The sequence below is a fragment of the Cydia splendana genome, unplaced genomic scaffold (genome assembly GCF_910591565.1).
Source record: "Cydia splendana unplaced genomic scaffold, ilCydSple1.2 scaffold_96_ctg1, whole genome shotgun sequence".
Lineage (NCBI taxonomy): Eukaryota > Metazoa > Arthropoda > Insecta > Lepidoptera > Tortricidae > Cydia > Cydia splendana.
Window position 1 is genome coordinate 145,932 of NW_026946913.1, and position 14,886 is coordinate 160,817.

Consider the following 14,886-nt stretch of genomic DNA (forward strand, 5'->3'; position numbering starts at 1 on the left):
GCTGGTATACCCACTAAACTTGTTCGTACATGTGTTAGCGCGAGCGAGACGCATGGGGGAATGATAACAAAATGACATCATTTATTGTAGATAAGTACCTATCAAAAAGTACGTTTGAATTGGCCGGTCTTGGAGTGTGATATTAGATATTGGATTCTTAAAAGTTTGATTAAATTATTTTTTTACGAGTAGGTAGGTACTCAAAGTTATAGTTTCAGGAAAAATAGAAAACATTTTAATATAAAATTTGTAAAAATTGTTTGTGTTGTCTATCAAATCCATACAATAGCGTCAAATAATTGCGTTAAAAAAGTAAAAATACATTTTTTTTTAAAGTAATCGTTCATCCAAAACTAGTGTCCGACCGAAGGTTCGGTTTCGGTTTCGGTTTCGGCCAGTTTCGGCCAAAAAATAATGTTTCGGCTGTAGTTTCGGTTTCGGCCAAAATACGGCCGGTTCTTTCGGCCGGGCCGAAACTTACGAAATGGTACTTCGGACAAAGACTAAAAGTTGGGGAATAAGTAGGACAACAATATTAATACATACCTACATATACTGATTCATGTATAGGTACAGAAATAAATTGGTTTATTATAAAACACAATTCGACTAATGAGAGCGCCACTGGACGGTCGACGCAGTCTTAAGAGGCTGTCAATACCTATAACGCGCACACTGTCTAATTGTATCGCAGTGAATGAGATAGCACTGCCCCACGTAGCCGTTGGCCGAGTATCAGCTCGGCCCGAGTCGAACGATGTCTTTTTCGCTCTTATTCACTCATTTTTCTATCTACCTCTAATGGCAAATTTTAAGCGAGGCTAAAGGCTACGCTCAACTAGTGCCGCAAAGTTGATTTTCTCAATAGTTAATATTTTGCGAAGCTGAACAGCTGACTATTGATTAAAACGAAGAAAAAATCCTTAAAAGTGTCCCCAGTACAGTTTTTCATACAAATGCTCGACCTTAGCCTCACTTTACCATTGGTTTGTGTTCCTGTGATGTTTTGTCGATCTACCCCAAGCGTGATCAATAAATGAGTCCACTGAGTACGGTCGTTTGCTTAACCGCCTCATAACCTAACCCCGAATATATAACATTCTGGCGCGAGGATGGCGAATTTCGTCGGTAATTTAGGAGTGTTTGATCACAAATCACAGGACTGGCGAATTTTTCACAGTCGACTCAGCCAATTTTTGTTATTGAATAGTGTAGTTGACGATGCAAAAAAGTGCGCAGTGTTGCTAACTCATTTCTCCGAGGAATCATATAGATTAACAAGCAACTTATTGCATCCAAAGAAGGTGGAAGACGTTAAGTTTGCGGACCTAGTGAAAGTACTCAATGACCATTTTACTCCGAGGAGGTCGACGTTCGCTGATCGAGCGAAGTTTTATGAGGCGACCATAAAGACAGGCGAGAGTCTCGAAGATTGGGCGGCTCGGCTGAGAGGGCTTGCGGTGTATTGCGAGTTCGGGTCGGCGCTGGACATCTTGTTGCGTGATCGTTTCGTGTTGGGGTTGAAGGCGGGTCCTGAGCGTGATCGGCTTTTCGAAAAGGATTCGTCAACGCTAACCCTGACGCAAGCGCTGGAGGTGGCGCAGCAGGCGGCGTGCGCTCGGGCAGCGCGCGCCAACGTGGCGCAGGCGGAGCCGGTGCAGGTGAAGGAGGAGCCGGTATTCCGCGCCAGCGCAGGCCGCGCTGGCGGCGCTCGCGCTACTTCGGGCAGTAGCGGCGGCGACGGCGCGTCTTTGTGCTCCGTTTGCGGCCGCAAGAATCACGATGCAGCAAAGTGCCGTTTTAAGGGGTATCGGTGTCAAAGTTGTGGTCAAAAAGGCCATTTGAAAAAAGTGTGTGCGCAAAAAGGCAGTGGCGGCAAATCTAGGCTTCACTGCATACAAACGGAATCGGACGACTCCGATGTGTGTAAAGAATGCGAGGTTTTTAACGCAAGAAGGTATGTTGAAAATTATAAACCTATTAAATTGCCTGTTACTCTTAGTGACGTACAGATTTTGATGGAACTGGATTCTGGTTCGGGAGCAAGTGTGATTAGTGACGAACTTTATTCAAAGTTCTTCAAAAAAAGGAAATTATATAAAACTGATTTGTCAATGTGTCTTTATAATGGCCATAAGATTTTACCGTTAGGATATTTTAGAGGGAGAGTTTGTTATATGTCAACCGTCAAACATTTGAAAATTTACGTCGTTCAAAACGGCGGTCCTCCCTTGCTTGGCCGCGACTTCATGGCAAAGTTCAATATGCAGTTGGTGTGTGACAATAACAAATTAACTCCTGAACCGCATGTCGATGAGTTGCCACAATTACTTAATGATTTTCCAGATGTTTGGAAAGACGAGTTAGGGCGTTTTAATAAATTTGAGGTCGATTTGTTTTTAAAGGAAAATTCGGTACCTAAGTTTTTCAAACCGCGCTCAATACCTTTTGCCCTAAAGGGTAAAGTGGAAGAGGAACTGGATAGGCTTGTCAAAGTAGGTATTTTAGTTCCGGTTAACTTCTCAGACTACGCGACGCCTATCGTACCGGTCTTAAAGTCCAACGGTAAACTTAAAATAGCTGGAGATTATTCGTGCACTTTAAACAAGGATTTAAAAATTGACAAATATCCTTTACCTAGGATAGAGGAAGTTTTTGCCAAAATAGGGGGAGGGGAGCATTATTCAAAATTAGATTTAAGTAATGCCTACAATCAACTCTGTTTATCAGAATCATCTCAGATTCTAACAACCATAAATACCCCTAAAGGATTGTTTAAGTATACCCGGTTGTTATATGGTCTCGCTAATGCTCCGGCTATTTTTCAGCGTACTATGGAAACATTACTGGCAGGTATAGAGGGCGTCACGTGTTGGCTGGATAACGTATGTTGCACGGGTCCCGACCGGGCTACCCATCTAGCTAGGCTTCGTGAAGTTTTGAAAAGGTTGCAAGACGCGGGTTTGCGTTTACAAAGAGATAAGTGTGCATTTTTTCAAACTAGCATTACGTATTTGGGATACGTTATCGATAAAAACGGTCTCAGGACGAGTCAAGATAAAGTGAGCGCTATACTTAAGTCCCCGCCTCCTAAAAATGTCTACGAGGTACAGCAGTTTCTAGGAGTTGTCAACTATTATCGGAAATTTATTCCTAACGCTTCTTCTTTGTTGCACCCGTTGCACGAGCTGTTACGCAACGGCGCGAAATGGCAGTGGGGCGAGCGCCAACAGGCTGCGTTTGACAACGTGCGGCGCGAGCTAGCGTCTGATCGTGTGCTGGCGCATTTCAACCCGGAGGCTCCTCTGGTTTTGACCACTGATGCTGGACCCTCTGGCCTTGGTGCCGTATTGGCACATTTGGCGCCTGACGGTTCAGAAAGGCCTATTGCATTCGCGTCGAGGTCACTCTTACAGAGTGAAAAGAATTACAGCCAGATTTTTAAGGAAGCCACGGCGATAATCTTCGCAGTAAAATATTTCCATCAATATTTGTATGGGCGTCAGCATCCCTTTATTTTAAAAACTGATCACCGTCCATTGCTTTCCATTTTTGGGAAGAAAAATGGAATTTCAGTAACTACAGCGTCGCGTTTACAAAGATACGCAATTATCCTCTCAGCGTACAATTATAATGTACAGTATATAAATACTAAGAATAATCAGGTGGCGGATTATTTTTCACGTGCACCGCTGCAGATAACAACGCGGGAGGTCGTTGACCGAGAACAGGATAATAACGTATCTTTCCTTAACTTCTTAGATGGAAATATTAAGCCGGTTTCATATGACGATATTAAGAAAGCGACAGCGGCTGACAATGTACTTATGACTGTCAGTAAGTACATGCGTACGGGGTGGCCACGAAAAATAGACTGTAGTGCTATTAAGCCATACTTTTTATGCAAGTCCGATTTAGAGTGGCATAATGGGTGTCTATTTCGAGGGCACAGGATCGTTATTCCGGCCGTGTTTAGAGATAGTATGTTAGAAGAACTCCACTCAGCGCATTTTGGCGTAGTGAAAACAAAGAGTGCGGCCAGGAGTAGGTTCTGGTGGCCCGGTATCGACGGCGATATCGAGCGCTGGGTGGGGGCATGCAGCGTGTGCGCAGTGCAACGCGCCGCTCCCCCCCGCGCGGCTCCCTCCGCCTGGCCGCGCCCTTCTACTGCTTGGGAGCGTATTCACATTGATTATTTATCTATAGGACAAAAGGTATATTTAGTCGTAATTGACGCGTTCAGCAAATGGTTAGAATGTGTAAACATGGATTGTGGCACCTCAACGAATGCACTAATTTCGAAATTGAAGTATATTTTTTCTAGATATGGACTTCCGTGTACTATTGTTTCGGACAATGATGTCAAAATTTGTTCTTCTGAATTTAATGCTTTTTGTAAAAATAATGGCATTTTGTATCTCACATCGCCTATTTACCACCCGTCTAGTAATGGGCAAGCTGAAAATTCAGTTAAAAGTTGTAAAAAAATGATTCGAAGTATATTATTGTCAGACAGTAACTTAAAACAACATGATTTAAATGAAAAATTATTAGGGTTCCTTTTTGATTATAGGAATACTATCCATTGTGCTACAGGCAAAACTCCAGCGTCACTTCTGCTGGGGCGCGATTTACGATGTAGATTAGATTTAGTTAAACCATGTTGTAAGTCAACGCGCAATGTTGAGTCAGATAATCAATTAAAGCTAAATAGATGTTTTGAATTGGGTGAAACAGTTTGGGCTAAGTGGTTTAAAGGTCGAAAAGGTTATTGGTCGATAGCGAAAATATTAGATTGTATAGGTAACCGAATGTTTTCTGTAAAATTTCAAGATAACGATGTTATCGCGAAAAGGCATATCGACCAAATAATGAAATATGTAGGAAATAAGAACTATTCAGAAACTATCGAGCCAATAATTTCTTTAACGCCGCCTCCTATGTTAGACCAACCAACATCCTCAGACCCCATTCTACCGGCCACTGAAGAATCGCAAGAATTGAGCTCAGACTCATCTCCTCAGTTGGAGGTTAATGTCGAAGCGAGAAATAAGGAGGGGGAAGAGAATGATGAGTGGTCGGAGGCGACCGACCAGCCAGCCACGGACGTTGTGTTGTCAGAGTCAGGCGGTCAGTCTCAAGGCGGTGAAATGACGCCCCCTGAACAGAGCCGTGTTATAGATAAGGAGTTAGACGTGCCTATCGATTGCTCAACAAAAGGTCGCCCTAGAAAAAAAGTTGACTATAAACAATATTTTTAAATTATTTCTTTGTTTGTTATAGGTCTCAAAATAATGGTGGAGGAATGTGATGTTTTGTCGATCTACCCCAAGCGTGATCAATAAATGAGTCCACTGAGTACGGTCGTTTGCTTAACCGCCTCATAACCTAACCCCGAATATATAACAGTTCCACATGTCCTCTACTTCAGCTTAGCCTTTGGCCTCGCTGCGCCATGCTCGGCCTGCGGTCTCGCTTTTTAATACAATGGACATTGGTTGGAGTCTGTGCTTAACTACTTATCCTGAAGCCTGAAGCACGGCTTTGACTTCACATGAAAGTTCGCTTCACTGGGGCACTTCGGACTTTTAGGCCCAGGTGAAGATCGGTACCCGGCCTTGCGATATTGTTAACAAAAAATTTCGCTCTCGCTGCGCTCGCGTTTTTGGTTGGTTTTTTGCTTGACCCTGTATCTACATGTTAGCTTGACTGGTGAATGAATAGAGTTAGCCCAAGAAAATTCTGCAATGATTTTGATAGCATATACGCAGTGCTACTAGTGCAAATGTTATTTATACGTCATAATTTCATAGAAGTTTTGACGTTTAAAGTAACACTTGCACTGCATGTGTTATCAAAATCGTTGCAGAATTATCTTGGTCTAACTCTAGTAATTTTCTTAAAAAACTGCTTAAGTAACATCAATTTCAAGGACATTGGGTGTTGACAGCCCCATAATATGTGTGTAAAAGCGGTTTTATGACATTTTTTCAACGATTTTAACAAGTCTACAAAAGTTTCGGTTTCGGTTTCGGTTTCGGCCGAAACTAGAGCCAAAGCCGAACATTCGGTTTCGGTTTCGGTTTCGGAAAAAAAACATGTTTCGGTCGGACACTATCCAAAACACAAAGGACAATTTAATATAAGTCTCCGCATACGCGGCTCGGCGGCGTGTCGCTGTTTGCGAAGCCGGCGATATGTGATCGACGCGTGGCATTGTGGGGGACATTATTGGCCCGATTCGGATTTTGAAATATACATCTATTAGATATCTTTTAGACATCACCAAGATACGATAACGATATGTTTAAGATCTAACCTGTCAAATATGACATTTGCGCGATTCTGGAGATACTCTTGAACGATTTCCTCAGGATATTATGACTTAGAGATCCAATTCACATCTAATAGATATCTTAGGCTATCTAACGTAAAAGTGACATTGGTTGCCCGAATTGCGCTGCAAAAGAGAACTAGTTGATATCTAAACTATAACTTACTATCTAGAATGGATCTAGTACGTGTCGTCTCTTGTGAATATCTAGAAGTTCGAATACGGCAGTAGGTCATAGCCTTTACCTACACTAACTTGTACTCGCTTTGTGTATCCACGGTTTTTATGGAAGTATGTGTGAAAGCTTCGAGCAACACGGAAGGGAGGCGGCATTCGCACTATTTCCCCTCTGCCGAGGTACAAGATTAGCGCGTCAATCTAATCTAGCGCGGGTAATAAAACCGAGTCCAGACGCGCGCGTGAACACTGCTGCACAAAAATGCCTGTTTGCTCGGTTTTTTGTTATAAAAAGAGGTCGGGGACATCAAATTTACAAAAAGAAACTGTTATATTTCACATGTAATATTTTTGACATTGGAAATGTCTTTTCGTTCGCTCCAGTATACGGTCCGATTTCACGAAAAAGTGCGATCCCCTTATATCTCGGAAAGTTGTGAAGATATGATATTAAAAAATAGGCTCAAAAGACGCATAATCACGAGAGCTGTAAGGTGCAAAAATAATTATTCGAGAAAGTCAAAAACAAAAAAAGTTATGGTCGAAATAGTGAAAATAAAATTCAATTTTTTCCGAATTTTTGATTTTGGTGCTCGATAATTTGGAAACGAAGAATGATATCAAAAATTCGAGAAAAACGGCTCTGGACAATTTAGTCAGCTACAATTTGAGCCTAAAACAAAGACGATCGGGTTAAGGGTTTGCCCTGTGGCCTAACCTTAAAATAGTCAAAAAGTCAGAACGACATTTTTCACAGGACATTTATGACTTCATGTTTCGAGTTCGTTATCGGTGTTTGTTGTGAATTATCGGGATTATGACGGCAGAATAACACTTGCACTGCGTGGGCTTTCAAAATCGCTGCAGATTTTTCTTGGTCTAACTCTATCTATCCTGTTTGAGACGGGCGTAGATAACGCACTATTCGACAATCTATGCATTCTTGTGGTGGTGGAAATAGAGATAGAGGCAGAGGGAGAGGGAGAGGGAGAGGGAGAGGGAGAGGGAGAGGGAGAGGGAGAGGGAGAGGGAGAGGGAGAGGTAGAGGTAGAGGTAGAGGGAGAGGGAGAGGGAGAGGGAGAGGGAGAGGGAGAGGGAGAGGGTGTGGGAGAGGGAGAGGGAGAGGGAGAGGGAGAGGGAGAGGGAGAGGGAGAGGGAGAGGGAGAGGGAGAGGGAGAGGGAGAGGGAGAGGGAGAGGGAGAGGGAGAGGGAGAGGGAGAGGGAGAGGGAGAGGGAGAGGGAGAGGGAGAGGGAGAGGGAGAGGGAGAGGGAGAGGGAGAGGGAGAGGGAGAGGGAGAGGGAGAGGGAGAGGGAGAGGGAGAGGGAGAGGGAGAGGGAGAGGGAGAGGGAGAGGGAGAGGGAGAGGGAGAGGGAGAGGGAGAGGGAGAGGGAGAGGGAGAGGGAGAGGGAGAGGGAGAGGGAGAGGGAGAGGGAGAGGGAGAGGGAGAGGGAGAGGGAGAGGGAGAGGGAGAGGGAGAGGGAGAGGGAGAGGGAGAGGGAGAGGGAGAGGGAGAGGGAGAGGGAGAGGGAGAGGGAGAGGGAGAGGGAGAGGGAGAGGGAGAGGGAGAGGGAGAGGGAGAGGGAGAGGGAGAGGGAGAGGGAGAGGGAGAGGGAGAGGGAGAGGGAGAGGGAGAGGGAGAGGGAGAGGGAGAGGGAGAGGGAGAGGGAGAGGGAGAGGGAGAGGGAGAGGGAGAGGGAGAGGGAGAGGGAGAGGGAGAGGGAGAGGGAGAGGGAGAAAATAAAAACTTATACAGAGAAACATAAAAAAGAAAAAGTGCCACGAAATGGTCTCACCTCAGCATGTTGCTGGCGGCTGCTAGCAGATAGCTGATGCTGAACCCTGGCAGTACCTAGTGGAGCTCGGGTTTAATACAACATAAACACACGCTGTTTTGGTCATCGGACTCGTCTCGATGAGCACTTAGGAGAGTAGTACCCAAGATAGAGCTGATGCTGAACCCTGGCTGTACCTAAAGGAACTCAGGTTTGTTGCAACATAGGCACACGCTGTTTTGGTCATCCGACTCGTCTTGATGAGCACTTAGGAGAGTAGTACCCAAGATAGAGCTGATGCTGAACCCTGGTTGTACCTAGCGGAACTCAGGTTTGGTGCAACATAGGCACACGCTGTTTTGGACACCCGATTCGTCATGATGAGCATTACCCAAGATAGCTGATGCTGAACCCTGGTAGTACCTATTGGAACTCAGGTTTGGTGCAACATAGACAAACGCTGTTATGGTCATCTCTCGTCGCGTCAAACTGCTGTCAAGAAAATTTCATATCTTGCAGCAAATGGGCCGCTGCCGATCACCACTTCTCGAGTTGACTACGGATTTGCCGTGTAATAATTTTCGTGCACTTTGAACATTACTATCCTGCTTATTAATCGAAAAATGAAATATGTACCTATACTTATGCGCCACGGCGACAATTATTCAAACTTCGATACGCGTGTGGAAATTTTGCAATTTGTTTGTTCACATGCGTTATGTCCAGGATACTTGTGTTAGTCTAAGAATAAAATAATTATCATTCAACGTTGTAGTTTTATTTTGTAACTTTTTCCTTATCCAGACTTTCTCGTCGCTCAGCATCGCATCGCATTTTTTTGAATTCCGTAGATTCATTTCCAATGTGCTCGATAATCGTGTGAGGCACGAAATCTGTGAATTTTTTTTACATATCATACGTTTAATTACATTCAAAATACAATAACATACTTCAACGAAAATGTGTTAGTGTGCGTGTTGTGACACTTGTCACTCAACCGTACACAAAAAGAGATCGAGGTTTGCAAGATTTGTCTTTGACGTGCGTCATTTTCTTTGTATTTGTGTCGTCATTACAGATTGGATTTTGTATGTAAGTGTGTGAGAAGTGCGACTGTGTGCACCTTTCCCCCCCGCGAAAAATGGCAGAAAGATTTGTACGGTGAGATATCGCTCCCTTCCGATGTGTCGGAAGCCGGTGTTGCTCGAAGTGTGAAAGGTTTAATTATTTTGTCAGCCTGTAGTTGTGGGCTACGTCGGGTTTCTGCGCTTTCGTTTTACCTTTATAAAATGATTGACGCGGCACTGTATTTGACAAATTGACACCATAGTAAATGTTGAATAGTTCGTGGAACGAACATTGGAATTAAAATAGCAGATTTGTATTATGTACCTACAGCTTTCGGTGGTGAAGTATTGTCCTCCTGTGACATTTTACATTTATTACAAGCGTTTTACTTAACTTGCATTGTAAGTATGTACCTATGTATCTGTGACGTTTATACAATAAAAGTGCAATGCGAACTACCTGCAAGTCGAGATTCTGTTGTCAACTGTCATGGCGTACAGGCGGGTCGTGGAGCACACCTGACTGACCAACTGAGTTTTATTTATCACCTTGTAATACAACAGAACCTAGACGTCACAATGGCGACGAGGATAAAGAACGTAAGAAAAAACAAAAAATCGATGTAGTTGCTAAATAACCGACAAAAAGTTATCAGTTTGAAATTATTTTTTCAATAAAAGGGAGGGAGACGAATGACCCAAATAGCACAGGTATGATGGACCCATTGTGGACTTAATTTATAGCTCTGAGCACATAAACATCTTTATAAGGTACACTTCTGGTATTTAAACTATATTTTGATCGAGAAAAGAACTATTTTTATGCTAATATTATTACTATAGGGCACATTTCAACGTCTTATTCAGTTTAAATACTATTTAATGCTTTTACCTTTCCAAAAAACGGGTCGGTGAACAGAAATTAAGCCAAATACAGTAAAATAAGTTATTATAAAATAGAAATAAAACTTTTATAGCGACTGTGTATTTAAGGAAGCGTGTAAAACTATAATTAAGTTATACGTATAATAAATAAACTGTCGCGCATATTGCTGTGTAGTGCTGAATATGTCTGTTCACCGGTAATTTACTACAGGTAACTAAGTATACCAACGTGGTGCTGTCTGCGTTAACGGTTGTTGAAACAATATCTGGGTGAGCTGTAGTTTATTATTAGCTCACAAATGTATCAAATTAACGACAAATGCTTAATAATAGTTCACATAATAGGGTTAACACTTTTAACCAGAAGTTATATACCTAAATAAATAATAAGTGTACGCTTTATTTAGCGTCAGACTCAATAAAAATCAACAGATCATCTGCTATACAACATGGTGTTACTTAGCTTACGTGTGCTAGTTAGATATGCATTTAAATTATTTAACCAAATCAGCATAATATTATCTGGGTCTTGTTTCTATAATGCAAAAGGAAAAATAAGTAAACAAACTGATATTGTCGGTGAAATTTGTCGTAAAGCTTAAGCTTAATACGAGTATTCTCCAAAAATGGAATACTTTTATGGTTGTAAATGTTGTTGTGTTAATATTGCACTCACCCTCCTGGGGCCCAGCCATACAAGGAAAAAGTCTGAAATTTGCTATTGAAATTTGAATCTATAGTGTAGGATTCAGGGTTGATTTTGTTTTGTTTAAAATGGAACGAAGCAAAACAGATGCAACTCTGCTTCAATTAAACATTAGGTTGTGTCGCTAAGGAGCAAAATGTCATGGTTACGGCGACGGCGAACATTGAATCCTGAACGAAGCGAGGTATTAAAAATGGAATACTGAGCGTAGTGAGGGATTCAAGTGTTAACGCCCAAAGTGAAAATAATTTTGCTACCATGGGACCCATACTGCTTTTCACATCACATAATATATGTATAAGGAAATAAAAAATAAAAATAAGTTAGATTAAAGAACCTAACGTCTTAAGAGTTTAAACCTAAAGAGTCTTAAGAGTTTAAAGAGTTAAAGAGTGAAAAGAGTCTGAAAAGTCTAAAGAGTAAAGAGTCTAAAGAGTCTAAAGAGTCTAAAGAGTAAATACTCTAAAGAGTAAATAGTCTAAAGAGCCTAAAGAGACTAAATAGTCTAAATAGTCTAGAGTCTAAAGAGTCTAAAGAGTCTAAAGAGTCTAAAGAGTCTAAATGGTCTAAAGAGTCTAAAGAGTCTAAAGAGTCTAAAGAGTCTAAAGAGTCTAAAGAGTCTAAAGAGTCTAAAGAGTCTAAAGAGTCTAAAGAGTCTAAAGAGTCTAAAGAGTCTAAAGAGTCTAAAGAGTCTAAAGAGTCTAAAGAGTCTAAAGAGTCTAAAGAGTCTAAAGAGTCTAAAGAGTCTAAAGAGTCTAAAGAGTCTAAAGAGTCTAAAGAGTCTAAAGAGTCTAAAGAGTCTAAAGAGTCTAAAGAGTCTAAAGAGTCTAAATAGTCTAAAGAGTCTAAAGCGTTTAAAGAGTCTAAATAGTCTAAAAAGTCTAAAGAGTCTAAAGAGTTTCAAGAGATTAAAGAGTAGAGTCTAAATAGTCTAAAAAGTAAAGAGTCTAAATAGTCTAAAAGAAGTGTGTGGTCGGGTGGAATAAGCATGTGCGACACGCTCACACGAGGGCTCGACTTGCGTTTCAATCCTGGGTTTCAAGCGGAAAGCCCAAGTACGGACCTTCCTTTAATGAAATGACGGAAACTAGAAAAATCTTCAAACAAAAGCTTAAATGGTGTCAAGATAACGCTGAGCAAATAAAAATGGATATATTAGCAACACACCATGCAAGTAAGGACTTTTCTAGCTTCTGGAAAACCACTAGTAAATTGAAGCCTAGGTCGAGTCTTCCGGCGAGTGTAGAGGGAATTAGTGAGCCGGGCAAGATCGCGAACCTTTTTAAAAACCATTTCAAGGTCGAGGCCACACTCGGGAGTGTAGGGGTTGTGCCTAAGAGAGGGAAGGCGTCGGTCGGGTCACCTATTGTTTTCACTGCTCAAGAAGTAGCGAAAGTGGTAGGGGACATGACGCGGGGCAAGTCGCCGGGGCACGATTCCCTGAGTATTGAACATCTGCAATATGCTGGTGTTCATTTACCTAGGGTACTCGCCATGTTATACTCTCTTTGTGTAAGCCACACCTATTTACCGGACGAAATGTTAAGGACAGTAGTAGTCCCTATTATTAAGAATCGTGCAGGAGACGCCTCTGATATTAAGAACTACAGACCCATTTCGTTGGCCACTATTGTTGCAAAAGTGTTGGACAGTATGCTTGACAAACAACTGGATAAGCACATAAGCCTCAATGATGCACAGTTTGGTTTCAGGAGCGGACTGTCCACGGAGGCGGCAGTTCTCTGTCTCAAGCATACTGTCCGATACTACACGGACAGGAAAACTCCCGTTTACGGGTGTTTTCTTGATCTAAGCAAGGCCTTCGATCTGGTGTCCTATGAAAAGTTATGGCAAAAACTGCATGAGGACACGACATTGCCAGGTCAGCTAATTGAAATGTTCAAGTACTGGTATGATCATCAATATAATGCTGTCAAGTGGGCAGATTCATTGTCTGATGCTTACAGGTTGGAGTGCGGGGTGAGGCAGGGGGGGCTCACGTCACCTAAGCTCTTCAGCTTGTATGTAGATCGCCTGATTGGTGAGCTCAGCAATGCCATGGTCGGATGCTCAGTGGGCGGTAAATTTATAAATAACATAAGCTACGCAGACGATATGGTGTTGCTGAGTCCATCAATCAGTGGCATACAAGACATGTTGACGATATGTGAGCGGTATGCGGATTCTCATGGCCTCAGGTACAATGCCTCGAAGAGTGAGTTGTTAGTTTTTAAAGCGGGTACTAAGAGCTACTCGCGTACCCCTCAGGTTAAACTTGGCGACACTCCTCTCAAGATAGTTGAAGAATTTAAATACCTGGGGCACTGGGTTACTTCATCCCTCACAGACAACAAGGACATTGAAAGGGAACGCAGGGCGCTGGCGGTGAGGAGTAACATGTTGATCCGCAGATTTGCTAGGTGTAACAAAAACGTTAAAATTACCCTATTTAGGGCATACTGTCAGTCATTTTACACCTGCTGTCTATGGATCAACTATACTCAAAAAACCTACAGCGCCCTGCGCGTCCAATATAACAACGCTTTCAGGATGCTGTTGGGGCTCCCGCGGCATTGCAGTGCGTCAGGCATGTTCGCGGAGGCGCGCACGGATGGCTTTCACGCGATAATGCGAAAACGTGTCGCGTCCCTGCTGAGACGTATCGCCGGTAGCCCCAACAGTCTCCTGGAAACAGTGGCAGGACGGGATGATAGTCCCTTCCATTACTATTGGAACCAGATGCACATGTTGTCCACCTAGTTTTTAAGTGTATTTAGTTGTAAATGTATATAGAGTTTAAGTTTTATTTAAGTGTACATATATGGAATAATTTATTAATTCTGAAATAAATGATATAATAAAATAATAATAGTCTAAATAGTCTAAAGAGCCTAAGGAGACTACAGAATCTAAGTTAGAGTCTAAAGATTGTAAGAGTTTAAATAGTCTAAAGAAGTCTAAAGGGTCTAAGAGTCTTGAGAGTCTGAAGAATCTAGAGTCGTACATGTGTGCAGTAAACAGATTTTGTTGAAAATAAGTATAATAAAAAAAACCATATTCCGAATAAATGTAAAACATTCTTCCACCGAACTTAGAAAGTACCTACTACAGCTGGTAGGACCGTGGGCCTTGGGAAGGTATGGCTATGCTTAATAATTCTGCCGCGCCAGCAATGATTGCGCGGTGATCGATTACATTTGGAAACTCATGAAATGCTTACCTTGTCCTCCTTAAATAAGTTCTTTATTTAATTATTTAAACGAGTTTTCAAATGCAAGTACCGCGTTTATGGTGGTGGGGCGGGGTTGCTGATGCCGACTATGGTGTATTTAAAATAACTAACTAGACATTGACACAACCTTGCCTATAAATATGAAAACTAGAAAAGTCGAGTTTCATAGGCTGAAAAGACAATGGTATTAATGTATAGTTTATGCAAGATACGAGTTCCGTATAAATAAATACCTACAATTGGAGTGAAGACTCCGTGAGTGGAACCTAAGTCCGAATAAGGAAATACCATTGGAGTGAAAAGCTCCGCGAGTGCTGCATGGGATATCGGCCCATGTAGTGCAAATGATAAGTTCTTCAGAATTAAAAATAAATATAGCTCAGGAAAAATTCCATAAAATTTAAATTGTTAGTAATATGTGACTATAATTAACGTTAAGGAGTGAAACTCAGGTTATTGTCACAAAGACTCGTTGAACTTTAATGTATGTCTTGGGGTCCAATCCTATGTATATGTGTCTACCTGTTCTGTTTGTTACACGTTAGGTTACTTCGATAACTCCTTAAGTACAGAAACTCGGTAGTTAGAAGGTACTTACCTAACGCACATGTTCCGTGCTTACTTACGGATAGTATTACAATGATGTCTTAATTGTCCGCTTTAGAATGTGCCTGAGTGTCGTGTGCCTGCTAACTGCGAGCACTCTTCCAAG

At 42.2% G+C, this 14,886-nt stretch overlaps 1 protein-coding gene and 1 long non-coding RNA gene across 2 annotated transcripts in view; both read left to right on the forward strand.

Annotated features, from left to right (window-relative positions):
- The window catches only part of LOC134805973 (uncharacterized), a 300,557-nt gene that overhangs the window by 138,081 nt on the left and 147,590 nt on the right, over positions 1-14,886 (forward strand). The window lies entirely within an intron of this gene.
- On the forward strand, positions 1,113-5,351 carry LOC134805976 (uncharacterized). The gene is made up of 2 exons (XM_063779150.1): positions 1,113-1,957; positions 5,284-5,351. The coding sequence occupies exons 1-2, from the start codon at positions 1,113-1,115 to the stop codon at positions 5,309-5,311; spliced, it is 873 nt and encodes a 290-aa protein (XP_063635220.1). The 3' UTR covers positions 5,312-5,351.